This window comes from Onychostoma macrolepis, chromosome 24, assembly GCF_012432095.1.
Source record: "Onychostoma macrolepis isolate SWU-2019 chromosome 24, ASM1243209v1, whole genome shotgun sequence".
In the NCBI taxonomy this organism is placed as follows: Eukaryota; Metazoa; Chordata; class Actinopteri; order Cypriniformes; family Cyprinidae; genus Onychostoma; species Onychostoma macrolepis.
The window spans coordinates 15,487,969-15,503,710 of NC_081178.1; the positions used below are offsets into that span (position 1 = coordinate 15,487,969).

A 15,742-nucleotide genomic window follows, 5' to 3' on the forward strand; every position below is an offset into this window, starting at 1 on the left:
TAACCAATACAGTGAAATGGGGACAAATACTGTGAAAACAACATTTTAATTAATGTATTCACTGGTTGTCTTTCTCATTGGTTGTGTACTTGGGTAAAAGAAATGTGAGATGATAATGCTTTTTTATTGAACTTCATTCTCTATGTACTGTTGTTCTTAAATAAAAACAATCTATGAAAATGATTTCTGAGAACTTTTCCACACTCTCACTGGAATGACACTTGTGATTTGACATTTTCATAAGTTATCAACACCGAACAGCAATTTGCCAAGTTCAAGAACAAAAGGTATAATCTACTGACAAATCAAAAGCATACAGCTTTAGTTCATCATCCTTTGCTAATTTAACAAAATTTGTGGCGCATTATACTTTTTGCATACCTTGACCAATTATGTAGCACAGTACAACAAATGGAATTCATTAAAAAAAGGCATCAAATGAACATTTTGATTGTGATCCTTTTTCTAATGAAAATAAAAAAAATGTGACAATGTGTTTTTACAACAATACAAATGAAGAGACTTTAGACGTAGTTCTAAATGCATAGGATAGAATCAACAAAATCTGAGCCTCCAGAGAACTTTAAATACAACCCTGATTTCAAACTCATGTTAAAATACTGAATTATTCCTCTCTGATCTGTCAAAATTATGCATGGTTAGGCACTTGTAAAAATAAGTTACATTTTCCCCCACAGCTTTCATGTTTTCTTTGTAGGTATGGCTGGATCATAGATTTGGATTGCAGCATAAAGCAAAGAGCATATGGACCTTCAGAATAAGGAAACAAATGTAGGGGGGGATAAAAAGAACCCCACCAAAATCCCCCAAAGCCACTTTTCTTTTTCTTTTTCTTTTAAGCCCTTCTTGCAAAGAGACATTATAGTTGGATGGCTTCATGAAATATATTCAGCATCCTACAGGCACAAGGAGCAGGATGAGGAAGTTGCCATATTGCAAGTTTTTTTTGTGTTTTTTTTTTTTCTCAGATAAACAAGAGGGGAAAGGGAAAAGGGGCTACAAATAAACTGTGGGACACATAGGAGGGAGAGGAATGATCAGACTGATTTCAGCCAGGGCAAAAGTTGGGACCAAGAGCACTTTATGATGACTTCTCTTTCCTCGATCTTGGGGAATCTGCTCCACTGGCACCAACAGATCCGTTCACACCATTGGCTGTGAAAATACAAATGAGAAGATGCTTGACGTAAGTGATTTTGTAGTCTAGATACCTGAAGTGTTGTTACTATTGGTCAAAGGTTTTTGAAAAAAAAAAGAAAAGAAAAAAATGAAAAAAAGTCTTATTCACCAAGGTTGCGTTTATTTGATCAAAAATACAGTAAAAGAAATAAAAATTCAGATATAATTACAATTTAAAAGATCTTATTCCTATTTTAATATATTTAAAAATGTAATTTATTTGTGAAGTGGCAAAGCTGAATTTTCAGCAGTCATTATTCCAGCAATTACAATAGTTATTTTAAATAGAGACAGTTGTGGCCTGATGGTTAGAGAGTCAGAGACTTGTAACCCAAAGGTTGCAGGTTTGAGTCTCAAAACCGGCAGGAAATGTCGTAGGGGAATTGACTGAACAGCGCTCTCTGCCACACTCAATACCCACATCTGAGGTGCCCTTGAGGAAGGCACTTAAACCCCAATTGCTCCTCGGGCACCACTGCTATGGGTGGGTGAGTGAATGTGTGCACGCGTTTTTGTGACAAATGAGGACATAAATTTGTATAATGACAAGGGTAAGACATAGGTATTACAAGGAGAAGGTGACTTTTCAGGACATTACCCCATGTCCCCACTTTTCAAAACGCTTATAAATCACACAGAATGGAGTGTATTGAAAATCTGAAATAGCACAAAGTTTCCTGTAAGGGGTAGGGCTGGTGTAGGGCGACAGCACATACAGTTTGTACAGTATAAAAACCATTACGACTATGGGATGTCCACACTTTTCACAAAAACAAACGTGTGTGTGTACTACTCACTGCTCCTAAGGTGTGTGCACAAACTTGGATGGGTTAAAAACAAATTCTGAGTATGGGTTACCATTACTTGGACTTCACATCACATTGTAATCAATTTTCACAATATTACCGTTTTTACTATATTTATGAATAAATATATGCAGCTGGATGAGCATAAGAGACTTTTCAAAAAACGTAAAAAAAAAAAAAATTGCAAACATTTCACCTGTAGTGCATCTCTAGGTAATATAGATCTAGAAATATGCCACTAAAAGAGACAGTTACCCAAAAATGCAAACTGTCACTATTTACTCACCTTCCACTTGTTCCTAAAATGAGTTTTTCTTTTGCTGACCACAGAAGGTATTTTGCAGAATGTTGGTAACCTAAGAGTAGACATTGACTTTCATAATATTTTTTCCATACAATGGCTACCATCAACTGTTTGGTTACCAAAATTCCTCAAAATACCTTCCTTGTGTTCAGTAGCTGAAAGTGATTCATACACGCTTGAAACAACTTGAGGCCGAGTAAATTTTTAGGCGAATTATCCCTTTAATGATTTTGCCTAAAGCAATACGCTTTGAAAACAACTCTATATTCACAAAACAGTACAGCCTCAAGTACTTTATTGCTTAAATGTAGATTCTAGATGTGCTTTATGTTAAAAAGTGTTATTAAAGGGATAGTTCACCCATCATTAATTACTCACAGTCATGTCATTCCAAACCCATAAGACCTCCGTTCATCTTCGTAAAACAAATTAAGGTATTTTTGATGAAATATGAGAGCTTTCTGACCCTTCATAGACAGCAACGCAAGACATTCAAGGCCCAGAAATATAGTAAGAACATCGTTAAAATAGTCCATGTGACAGAATTTTCATTTCATGCACGTGGAGCGCACATGAGTGAGTGGTTTCTGCGCTGAACGTTGCGATGAGTTTAACAACACTCGCTACACGGATCATAGTTCATTTCAGGACCAGAGTATATTTGTGAGTATATTTCATATTCTCTCGTGCTCCAAACACGATCGGCACCGTGCTCACGCACATTTCATGTCTTCTTCAAATGAAATACGCACAAATAAGGGCACTGGTACAGCGGTACGTCTGATCATGAACACGATGACACAGCGGATTATTGTGATACACCGCAAACAATGATATAGATCGAAAATACAAAGAAGAGTACACAAAGTAACTATGCCTTTATTCTTTCTGTTTTAAATACATTTTAATTTTCATCTGTCTGTATAATGAGTGTGTTGTAGGTCTGTGTTTTATTGGTTGTTTTCTCCCCTATTCATCCCACTTTTCCACAGTTTTACACGCCCATTTCCGGAGTCTTTCAGATCTAAGGTGTGAAAGACCAGTGCTGAAACAGGGGGGTTTCATGACCCTTTAAGTGCAATAAGCCACAAAAAAGAACTCTGTACAGTACTTGCGCTGACTTGCATCCAAAGCATGCATATCTCTCAGACAGCACACAATCCAGAACTCAGTTTTCTTTATCGGCTTTCTGCACTTTGATGGTCAAATACACACAAAATTGTCAAAGTATTCATGTAAACGCTTATGTCTTAAGTGAATGTAAACAGTTGGGAGAAAATCAGACGCATGTCAGTATGTTGGTAAAATAAAGTAGCAGCAGCCTCTGAAATGACTCATATCATCAGTCATATCGCCCACCTCTAACTGGAACATTAGAATAGCATGTGGTATTTTAATAAACGTGTTAACTGATCTTAAGTGGGCAATACTGACCTTTCTTTGATTTGCTCTTAGAAGAGGATGATTTCTTCTTTAAGGTCTGAGTCTGTGCATGTTCTCTCCATCGTCGCAGCTGGAAGTTGATAAATTTCCACATCATAAAAGCCTGAGTGGTGCATATTGCAGCCAGGACAGTCACCCTGAGAGAAACAGAGTGCTATTACAAACAACTCCAACAATAATAAAGCAAAAAGGTCATTATTGCTTTTCCATCATCTGGTGTTTAAATGAATCACGTCCATCCAAAAGGCTCTCACTTGAAGTAGAAAAGCTTTTATAATGTGATTATATATTATGCATATTATGAGTTGAGATTTTGTGGCTGATTGGAAATTTTGGGCCACTAGAGCAAATTTTTATATTTGATGCCAAGAGTTTTTTTTGGCTACATAACAGTGTTACCATTTCTCACTCTGCACTTTTATACTGAAAACCAAACACTTCAAAACTAAACTGTGCAAATCAGATTTGGACAGCGTTGCACATACCACAAAGCTGGCATGGTGCAAACCATTTGATTTTAACAGAGAATTTACTACTTCAAAGCTCTACAGAAATTCAAATGTATCTCATGACAAGGTTTATAATAAGTTGCTAAAAATTGCTTCTTGAAAAAAGAAATCAAATCCGCAACTGCTGAAGAGCAATCCAAAATGCTTTAAGACATTTGCATGATTAATCTTAATTATTCCTTCCTTTACTTTGCAATGATGAAGGCATACGACAAGATGAATTTCACCCTGCTTACCGAACAACTAGGACATTAAAGCTTCCCTCTGCGAGGTTCAGACCCTGTTTCTCTGCTCCGGCCAGCCCAAAGCCCACAGTGAGAACAGACAGGGAAAGAGTCAACAACCGGCCCAGCACAAACAGAACAGCCCACACTGTAAACCTGTTAACATACACAAAATGCTTCGTAATAGTCATCCTTTCCTGAGTTTTAAACAAAGAAATGTGGTAATATTCAATCTATCTGTTCACATTAAAAATCATTAGAGGTGTTTATTAACTGGCCTTGGTCTGTGTAATGAATAGCACTCACCCGGTCTGTCTGTCTTCATTGCTGAAGTAAATGAGTCGGGATACATGGAAGAGGAGCTCAACAAAGTAATGCAGAACCAGCAACACCAGGCCCAACCGGTTCAGACTGGCAAACACATCATTGATGGTTTAAACATGAGTGAAAATGTATTAATCTTATTAAAAAGTGTCATTTCCTGTCATTATGCATACTTTTGGAATGATTTAATCTGTAAATGGCAGTCATGTCAACTTTACACCATGTCCTAATTAGGTGCAACAACAGCCAATCAAAAATATCTGATGTCTAATGTTTGGGGTCAGGAAGTTTTTTTGTGGGCTGCATTTATTTGATCAGAAATACAGTAAAAACAGTAATATTATGAAATATCATTACAATTTAAAACAATTGTTTTCCATTTTAATACAATTTATGACTGCGATGGCAAAGGTGAATTTTCAGCATTCATTACTCCAGTCTTCAGTTTCACATGATCCTTCAGAAATCATTCTAATATGCTGATTTGGTTATTATCATCATTGTTGAAAACAGCTGATCTGCTTAATTTTTTGTAGAGACTGAGACTTTTTTCAGGATTTTTTGACAAATACTAAAGTCTCATTTATTTCAAAATGAAATAGAAATCTTTGATAACATTATAAATGTCTTTATCATCAATTTAATGTGCTCATTTGTTGAATATAAAACTTGCCTCTACATTTTTAAGAGGTAGTGTATTTAGAGCAGGATTGAACGTGTCATTTATTTTGTAGTAAAAAATGTGTGCCTTGGCAACCGTTTATGATGATTAATAAACATTGCTTACTTCAGAACGTAGGCTCCTGTGATGTGGACCAGGTAAAGGCTGATATAAACAAGCTGACGAGGAATGTCCTCCTGAAAAAAAAACAACATGCAACATTTACTAAAACATCCAAATAAAAACTATCCCCTAAAACAGTTCCATGTATGTGCATCCAAAAATGTCCCGAGTGATTGTCTATTGTCATGTCTTCACTGAATTTCCGTGAAGTAAATGTTTAGTAAACACAAAGCCACTGGAAAGGGAAATCAGTCCGGTCACAATAGCAGGATGCATGAATATGGTTTTCAATGCATGCTGCACATCCTCAAACACTTTGCTTGCTTACTTTCTTGGTCTTCTGGAAGTAGAGCTCAGGGATAGCATGAAGCCAGTAACCAAGCTGACAGATGTAGTAGAACTTCAACTGGAACCTAAAACAAGACAAGAAACAACTTTAGCATCTCCACGACTCATGGAAGTCAAACATCAATGATAATTGCATTTGCAAGCTGTGTGTTACATACAGTAGGTCTACAAAAATCAGAAGAGAGAATTAGAGGTAGACTAATGCAAGATAATTTGATCAGGAGTCTTGAGAAATCTTTTGAACGGTCTTCTCAATGTGAACCAGCCTGGCAGATCAGTTTACCAAAGAAGATGCATCTTATGAGTGTTCATGCAGCAGATCGGCAGATGTGACGCAAGATGGAATATGAACCTCCACCATTTCATGGCCCACATTGAAACACCCATCACTTTCCCTTCATTAATCAACATATTCCATTATTTTAACATTTAAACATGCTATGCATTTAAATTCATCTACACTTCCCAGCAGCACAGACAGCTGTACTTACGGCATAAGAGTGTGCGGGTAACCGTCCCAAAGGCTGACAGGATTGGACAGGAAGTTCTCCTTCAGATGAAGCAGAATAAGTCAAATGAATCTTCCAGACACTGTTATAAACACCGACCTGGACACAAGCTCATATTTATATGAAGCAGAGTAGTGACGCTCTTACAGAAACAAGAATGCTAGCTCCCCACAGGCAGGAGAAGAGGTAGAAGGCACTCAGCTGACCCGACTCATTGAACTTGCTGTGCTTGGTTTTGGAGAAGTGCATCTTCCTGTTGATTTTCTGAACAGTCATGGATTCAAATAAATGGCAAAACAAATCAAAACATTTATTAGTATTAACAGTGTTGCACCAAAACACTATTAAGATACACATGAACATTTATGGAAAACGTTAGTTGTTTCAGCTAAAAAGTTTATTCCGTTTATACAGGATACTTACATCTAGCACGTATTCCTGAATAATGGCGTGCATGATAATGGCAACTAACATGTAGAAGAAGACGGTGGCCATATCTTTCAAACCGTAATGGAAGTAATTCACTGCTGTTTCCTCTGGACCTCCTAAAATACATGATACAAACAAAACGTAAGCATAAAAATGATCAATGCTGTCTTATTAAATGCTAAATTGCATGATTGCACACTCAGTATGGCCAAGTATGGTAACGTCTTTATTTAATTAAACTGAACTGATCTGATTTGAAGATAATGAATAACAGAACCAATGCACTTGATCTTACACCTTACTTTGGAAGTGAGCATTATTCTTACAAAATAAAAATCATGATAAAACAAAAAGATGGTAGTGTTGTTTTTTTTACAGTATCTAGCTCGTTCTTATAAACAGCCACAGTAAGTGTCAATGGCATCAATTATCAGTTCACTTATAAACATCATTAGTAGAGCTGTTAGACAAAAACTTGTTAAAACAAAACATCCTGATAATCTTGAGGTGTTTTAATTAAACCAAAAATAACTGTTACAGAAAAATAAATAAATCAATCATACTCAAGCTATACAAACAGACCAAAAGAAACTGGAGTGCAAATTTTATATATATATATATATATATATATATATATATATATATATATATATATATATATATAGCGTCACATACTTACCATTTGCTGGAATCGTTACATTGTATTGCACGGTTATGAACAAAACCGCTACCTTTGATGTAATCTACATGGAAAGAAATATGAAAATGCAGTCAATACACAAATAAAGTAATAGTTCATCTCAAAATGAAAACTCTGGCAATACAGAATGGCAGCCAGACTGTCACCATTCACTTGCATTGTATGTAAAATAAGGTTTACAATGCATATGAATAGTGTTAGAAAATAAGACATGCAGATTTTAAGCAACATGAGGGCATGAGTTATAATTTTGTGTTCATTTATCCCCAATTGAATGGTGCATATATACCAATTATAATCAGTTTCTCATCAAACACATTTTTTTATAATTATTATTATAATTTATAACTTAAATCTGTTTAGAAATGCCTATTAAGAGCAAAAAAAAAATCAGTTCCAGTAGTGTAAACTTCATTTCCCATGATGCACCAGCACTGGCGCTGATATTTAGCAAACTATGGTTCAAATCTAACGGTTGTGCAAACTCGCATTCCTAACGAGTGCCGAGTGTGTAAAACCATTAGGTTACTATCAGTAAAAGCATTTTGGTAACGAAAATCGTGACTCTGCTGCCGCTGTGCACCGGTGACAGCGCTCAGTCATTCTCCGATTGCCACGTAACACTTCATTTGAGCGTAAAAGTATCAGTGCAGCTACAATGTTACGTAATCATCCTTACAAATCAATTCTGTTATTCCGTTCAACACTCCTTTAAATGTAATAAATTCACGCGGGTGATTTTTTATTTTATTTTATCTCGCGGGTTTAAAAGTTCCTTTAATCGCTTCACAGGGAATTCCTCTCTCGCTCTCATGCATCATATCTGTGTGAATGAAAATTCCCAACTATCTGAATGCAATGAGCAATTAGCGCCTACGCCTGAGAGCAAAACCTGCTTTTAAAGATTCATTTATATGAATGATAAATATGCAATAGGATTTTAAAATGCTGCACATTAAAGGTAAAACCAAAAAGTAACAGTTCTATCTGCAGTTAAAGGAAGTGAAAGGGACGAGACTTTATGACAGAACACGAAAGACCCGTTAGATTTCTTACGGAAAAGGCAAAAAATATAAACACTGCTCAGGCTGATTTGTCATCTTTGACTCCAGACTGGTCTTAAATCTGTAAGAGTGAGTGAATGAATTGATTCAAAAGTGGTTTCTTACCTCAAACATGAGACCCAGCAGAAACACCATAGCAACACAAGACACAATATCCGCATGGTTCTGGATCACAAACTCGTGGCTGAGCACCGGTGGGTTCTTGTTGTTCTTTTTTCGGATTCCCATCTCGGTGGACGTTGAGAGAACTTTTGGTGAGTGCGCGTGAGTGAGGAACACGTCTTCACTATTGTTATCTAGCAGGCACGTCAGTCTTAACGCCTACTTCTGTCTTTCTTCTTCCATCCCCTTTTTTCAATTTGAGGGACGTTGTACAGTGACAAAAGACTCGGCAGCGCCATCTTTTGGGTTGGAGTAAAGGAGACGTTTTATTCATTTTGAGGTCAAGGGCCCTTTTTAGTGGATAGAAAGAAGAAATACAACTATTTGAAAAACTGGAATCTGAGGGTGCAAAAAAATCTAAATAAAATCACCTTTAAAGTTGTCCAAATGAAGTTATTAGCTATGCATATTACTAATCAAAAATTAAGTTTTGATATATTTATGGTAGGAAATTCACTAAATATCTTCATGGAACATGATCTTTACGTAATATCCTAATGATTTTTGGCATAAAATAAAAATGGATAATTTTGACCCATACAGTGTATTTTTGGCTATTGCTGCAAATATACCCCAGAGACTTAAGACTGGTTTTGTGGTCCAGGGTCACAATTTTATGAAGCTATGAGAATACTTTTTGTCTGCAAATGGTCATTAATAATTTAATGAAGTCATATAGTTATGTTATTTTGTAAGAGGGAACATGAAACATTCAGCTGAATGTCAGCTGCTTAACTTTAGCTTTTGTTAAAGTAAACTTAATATTTTCACACACACACACACAAACTTGTCTGGTTTGCTATCCTTGTGGGGACTCTCCATAGGCGTAATGCTTTTTCTACTGTACATACCGTTTCTTCTATTGCCCTTCACCAACCCTACACCTAAACCTACCCCTTACAGGAAGTTTTTGTAAATTATTAATTAATAAATTATTTATTAGCTTGTTTACCCGTGGGGACCTCAGTTTAGGTCCCCACCGTGACACGAGTCCCCAAGAGTCTGTGTGTATTCAGGTTTAAGTCCCCACCTGAATAGAAAAACAGGTACACACACACACACACACACACTCGCTGCGTTTCCATGTTTTATGGGGATATTCCATAGGTGTAATGTTTTTTATACTGCACAAACTGTATTTTCTATTGCCCTACACCAACCCTACACCTGATCCTACCCCTTACAGAAAACTTTCTGCATTTTTAAATAAAATAAAAAAACTTAATTCTGTGTGATTTATAAATTTGTTTCCTCATGGGGGCCTTAAAATGTTATGTAATATAATATTATATAATATTAATATATATGATATATCATGTTTTATTTATTATTCTACAGGTCAAAAGTTTGGAATAATTAAGACTTGTTTTAAGAATTTGCTTTTTTTTCTCAGCAATGCTGCATTTATTTGATAAAAAAACAGTAAAACAGTAATATTGTAAAATATTATTACATTTTTTTTCTATTTTAATATATTTAAAAAAAAGAAAGAAATGTATTCCTGTGATGCGAAGCTGAATTTTCAGCAGCTATTACACCAGTCTTCAGTGTCACATGATCCTTCAGAAATCATTCTAATAGGCTGACTATATTTTATTCATTCTTTTCATAAAAATTAGTTTTCAAACTGAGATCAAACATTAATTGTGAATGCCCTGCTAATGTAAGATGGTGTTGTGGTGTGAATCAAGTGAATCAAGTGCTTAAACAAGAATAAAAATGGAGAAAACTAGATTTTAATGACAAACCAAAGAGAATGTAATTAACCGAAAGAGACGCAATGACCCCAAAGACTTTATAACATGAAGTACAGTTATTCGTAACTCTGTTTCATTCTGTAAAACCCGTAAAGCAGCATACCAAAACAGGCATTTTCTGTTTCATTTTTTGTTCACACTAACAACAGCTAAACACACATAAACACAGCTCTTTGCCAGCTTGTGGTTAGATGGTAGTTAAGTAGTAGTTTCAGATTAGGATCTCAGCAATGACCAGAATGCTAGGTTATTTCCTGGTTTGAAAGAATAGGAAGGCTGAGGAGACTGAAACCTGCGTGTATTATAGGTGTGAGAATGAAAGACATTTCTTCTGTATTCAACCTGTCAGGGAATGAATGATTGCTGTATTTACTCATTGGTTCAGCCCTTGCATAATCTATAGAAGTAATTTGGGTGTGTATTACTTCACACAGTAACTCTAGGTTTAGTTCAGAAAGGGAGTGGTTTGCTCTGTCATATGAATTATGAGAAATCATATGGTCTAAACCAGAGACTCATCGTCACCGCTGATATGAACAAGCAGAAGAATGGAAACTCTGGTAAGTTCCGAATGTTACTTCTAACAATTTGAACATTTCCTGACAGTTACTGAGAGTAAATGTAAATTAATATTACACCGGGAGCATTGTGAAGTGACAGTTTATGGCTTATCTCAAAACAATAGCATACTGTATCATCATCGCTCACTGAAACTTAGCAAATGAATTTTGTCCCGATGTCAAATTTACTTTACAACACGAAAACAGTAAGTACTTGATCTATGTACTTTCAGGATGTTTTCTTTAAAATAGTACATAATAACATGTTGCATTTATTATGTAAATTGCACATAGACCTGGGGCCAGTTGCATAAACTTAGCCTCTATGCTAAGACAGTGTCTTAAGTTCATATATATATATATATATATATATATATATGGACCAAAAACCAGTCATTAGTAGCACGGGTATATTTGTAGCAATAGCCAACAATACATTGTTTGGGTCAAAATTATTGATTTTTCTTTTATGCCAAAAATGATTAGGATATTAAGTAAAGATCATTTTCCATGAAGATATTTTGTAAATTTCCCACCATAAATATATCAAAACTTAATTTTAGATTAGTAATAGGTATTGCTAAGAACTTAATTTGGACAATTTTAAAGGCAATTTTCTCAATATTTAGAGTTTTTTGCACCCTCAGCTGTATCTCAGCCAAATATTGTCCTATCCTTTTTTCTTTTTTCTTTTATAGCGGTGCAAGTGAAAATGTGGGGCTATTATTAAATAGGCAATTGTTTTTGAAAATGTGTGCACATTTTGTACACATTACGTAATCAGTAATCATTCTTTGTGCAGTCACTTGTACTGGACAAAGTCCAGAACGTAAATAGATAGTATAAACACATTCATATAACATGAAAGTAATGAACGCTTGAAGAAATGTATCAATAAAAAATTAATTTATAAATTCACAAATGCATGCTGTAAATCATTCTGCAATGTATTGATGTCCATCTGTTCTATTATTCATTACAGGTTGGATAAAGACATGACGAGAACAACCAGCAGTTCTGGTCTAAAGGAACCAAATGTCTGTCATTAACAAGACAATTCTGCCATAAGTGTTCATCAAATGCCATAAATCATAATCATGACCTCCGGAGATAAATATACCTGGTTTCGGTGGCTCTACACAGTTTTTGGACTCCTTTTTCATTTAGGAGACACTGGATCAGACTTAATGTTATCTGTGCAGTACTTCAGAAGTGGACATCTCACCTGGGCCATACTGACTCTTGTGTTTGTTCTGGTTGGATCTGTATGCATACAGGCATTCAGCTATGCATGGTTCAAAGATGACAAGGAAAATTATGAAGAAGATGACAAGGGTCTGTCCACTTGCCATCTGATCGGGATACATGTACTGCAGATAGGCATTTTTACAAGGTAATGTCATGCTAATTTATCATTTGAATCGATTTGAAATGTGTGGACCTAATATTTTAAATATTAAAATGATAGTTCATCCAAAATAAAAAATCTGTCATCGTTTACTTACCCTCATGTCATTCCAAACCTGTGTGACTTTCTTTATTCTGTGGGGGAAAGAAAACAAAAAAAGGTTTTTGTCCATAGCAATGAAAGTCAGTGCATGGGGTCCAAAACATTTGACTTTTAATGTGGAAAAGAAACTGATGCATTTTTTTTTCTGCTTTTGTGTGTCACAGAATAAAGAAAGTCATGCAGGTTTGTAACAACATAAGGCTGAAAAAGAATTAAGACTTGTCTCTTATATTAAATTAAGAAATGTCTCTTTTAAGCAGGTGTACCCAACTCTAGCCCTTGGGGTCCAGTCTCCTGCAGAGTTTAGCTCCAGCCTTGATCAAACTCACCTGCCTGTTCAGGTGTATTTGATTAGAGTTGAAGCTAAATTCTGCAAGTGGACCTTGAGGGCCAGAGTTGAGAACCCATGCTTTAAAATAAGGAGGAAAGCAAATGAAAATGTAACATTCATACATTTGGTTGGGATACTCATTAATTAATTATTTTTATTTATCTATTTTTGGCCTATCTGTTATTGTAAGGTATCTCCAGCTCCTGAAGAAGAGTTTTAATGCCCTGCGTTCGAGACAGGGGGAGCAGTCCCATATTATCGGTCTTGCTACCGATGTTAGCATGCTCCGCATGTTTGAGACGTTCCTGGAGAGCATTCCTCAACTCATTCTGCAGACGTATATCATACTGGAGTACAACCATCGCTCTAATCTGCAATGTGAGTCCTGTACAGATACAATCATTACATGCACATCTGCACGTAAATCTAGCAATGATTTATCAGAAGAATAAGAATTATGGCAAATATGCTACCATTCAAAAGTTTGGGGTTGGTAAGACTTTTTATTTTTAAAGAAATTAATAGTTGTAGCGTAAAATGAGCAGAACTGACATTGACGCATTTTATAACAATTTAAAATAAATGCAGTTCTTTTAAACTTTCTATTCATCAAAGAATCCTGACAAAGTCTCATGCTTTCCACAAAAATATTAGGCAGCTGTTTACAAAATTGATAATCATAAGAAGTGTTAAGAATGACTTCTGGAGATACTTAAGACTGGAATAACTGCTGAAAAGTCTGCGTAAAAAACAGTTATTTTAAATTGTAATAATATTTCACAATAATACTGTTTTTAAAAATCTTACCAACCACAAACGTTTGAATGGTAGTGTAAGTTTTTATTACATTTTAAGTCATAATAATAGCAGATAGTAGCAAAAAAAAATAATAATAATTTTTATTAAAATTATTGCTTGATAGTGCTTGTAAAAATGCAGTGATATTTTTAAGTGTGCCTTATAAAGTTTTTGGGGGCCACTTTGTACCTAAATATGATTGTAAATGTTTTTATTTATTTATTTTTTTTAAATCTCTCTCTCTTTTTTTAGACATCAGCATGGCCCTGTCTTTTCTCACCATAGCCTGGGCCACGGTAAACTATCATCGCTGTTTACGGCAATCTCTAACTTACCTTAACAACATGCGTTCTGGAATCCCAACAGTCGTATATCTGTCCTACAAAGTCTTCACCATCACCCCTCGAATCCTCAGCCTCACGCTCTTCATCATGCTGACCCCCTTCAGTATTGTAACAATGGCCTGCATATGGCTGTTGGGAACCGTCTGGGCATTCTTGGAGGAGACCAGCTTCTGCACTTCACGAGCCCTTGAACATCTTTATCGAGCCATTGTTGGAGTTATTCTCATCTTTACCTTCTTTAACATTAAAGGAAAGAACACCAGAGTTCACATGACACTGTATTACATTTTCAATGTGTGTCACAACCTTGCTGCACCCATTTTATTGTTTCTGCTCAAACGGGAAACTAAACAACCTGACTACTTCCTGCCTATTATATTTTTTATATTAGTGTCAAATTCAATGGGCCTGGGTTTTCTGGGACTCTATTACAGCCTCCTGCACCCTCGTGGAACTGACAGAGCAGATGGAATGGACGAAATAGATGGAATGGAACATGAGCCAAAAACAACACGTTTACAGTGTTTTTTGCAAATATAGTCTCGCTCATAAACTAATGAACTTGATTAACAAAAAGGTACATATTTATAGATATTTATGTTGGAACTGATAAAGTGTGAAGGATCTATGTTTAAAACGTTATAACTTGTCTGAAAGCTGCTAAGGAAGGTATGATATCTGATTTTACAGGTATGAAATGTTGAAGCTTAAAGGTTTCATTGAACTTGTAAAAATTATGAACAAGCTTTCTACTGCCAATTTTTGCCTTCAGTTTATGTCACCCTCTCCCATATGTCCAGTTTACAGTCCTAAAGTGATGAATAATGACAGAACTTGTGATTTTTGTCAAAAGGGCTTGAATGGAGGATGTCGGGTAACTCCTCAAATCAATGCAACTGTTGACAATTGTTTAGCAAGAAGTTATAATATGCATTCCTACTTTAAGTTTGTGGTTACTGAAAGGTTTTTTTATGTGTAAATGATCATAAAAAGTTTGGGGTCATAAGATTTTTTTAAATGAAGCTTAACAGTGAATACATGCTGCTCACCAAGGCATTATGAATTTGATCAAAAATATTAAATGAATAATTTTTTAAATATTCATAAAATTTAAATTTTTATATATTTTAAAATGTAATTTATTCCTGTGCTGGCAAAGCTGAGTTTTATCATTACTCCAGTCTTCGGTGTCACATGATTTTTGATGAAATAATTCTAATTTGCTGATTTGTGCTTAAGAAACATTTCTTATTATTATCAGTGTTGAAAATAATTGTATGGCCTTATATTTTTGTTGAAACTGTGTTTTTTTCAGGATAATTTGATAAATATAAAGATCAACAGAACATTATAAATGTTCTTACTGTCACTTTGATCATTTGATCAATGCATCCTTTGTGAATAAAAACATTCATTTCTTAAAAAAAAAATCTTACTGACCCCAGACTTTTGAATGCTAGCATAATTCCTCACAAACCATAAATCGCACCCTGCTTCTGGTCAGTTTTCTGTTAGGAGTTCAATCACTACCACAAAAATAACACAAGATGGCACTGTTGTTTTACACAAATATTCTGAATTAAGTAAATACTGCCTTATCAGGTTTTGTTGGCATCATGGAGACTTGTTAAAACAT

The 15,742-nt window shown here is 35.3% G+C and overlaps 2 protein-coding genes across 2 annotated transcripts; one reads left to right on the forward strand and one right to left on the reverse strand.

The window, feature by feature from the left end:
* Positions 1-27: 27 nt before the first annotated feature.
* tram1 (translocation associated membrane protein 1) lies at positions 28-8,989 on the reverse strand. The gene is made up of 11 exons (XM_058764662.1): positions 8,750-8,989; positions 7,560-7,623; positions 6,875-6,996; positions 6,599-6,715; positions 6,434-6,492; positions 5,923-6,007; positions 5,598-5,668; positions 4,793-4,897; positions 4,499-4,642; positions 3,745-3,890; positions 28-1,176 (listed from the first exon to the last, which is right to left on the reverse strand). Exons 1-11 carry the CDS (start codon positions 8,870-8,872, stop codon positions 1,103-1,105), a joined length of 1,110 nt encoding a protein of 369 aa, XP_058620645.1. The 5' UTR covers positions 8,873-8,989; the 3' UTR covers positions 28-1,102.
* Positions 8,990-11,068: 2,079 nt separating this feature from the next.
* On the forward strand, positions 11,069-15,536 carry xkr9 (XK, Kell blood group complex subunit-related family, member 9). Its single transcript, XM_058764661.1, has 4 exons — positions 11,069-11,123; positions 12,106-12,516; positions 13,155-13,342; positions 14,015-15,536. Exons 2-4 carry the CDS (start codon positions 12,221-12,223, stop codon positions 14,644-14,646), a joined length of 1,116 nt encoding a protein of 371 aa, XP_058620644.1. The 5' UTR covers positions 11,069-11,123; positions 12,106-12,220; the 3' UTR covers positions 14,647-15,536.
* The last annotated feature ends 206 nt before the right edge of the window (positions 15,537-15,742 follow it).

Bases quoted from the DNA above. Each gene is read 5' to 3' on its own strand.
- tram1 (XM_058764662.1), bottom strand. From the start codon at position 8,872: ATGGGAATCCGAAAAAAGAACAACAAGAACCCACCGGTGCTCAGCCAC. The intron at 3,891-4,498 runs GTAAGCAGGGTG...TGTTTCTCTCAG, and splicing joins TTTAATGTCCTAGTTGTTCG to GGTGACTGTCCTGGCTGCAA. The intron at 1,177-3,744 runs GTCAGTATTGCC...GTATTTTCACAG, and splicing joins TAAGAGCAAATCAAAGAAAG to CCAATGGTGTGAACGGATCT.
- xkr9 (XM_058764661.1), top strand. From the start codon at position 12,221: ATGACCTCCGGAGATAAATATACCTGGTTTCGGTGGCTCTACACAGTT. The intron at 12,517-13,154 runs GTAATGTCATGC...TGTTATTGTAAG, and splicing joins CAGATAGGCATTTTTACAAG to GTATCTCCAGCTCCTGAAGA. The intron at 13,343-14,014 runs GTGAGTCCTGTA...CTCTTTTTTTAG, and splicing joins CCATCGCTCTAATCTGCAAT to ACATCAGCATGGCCCTGTCT.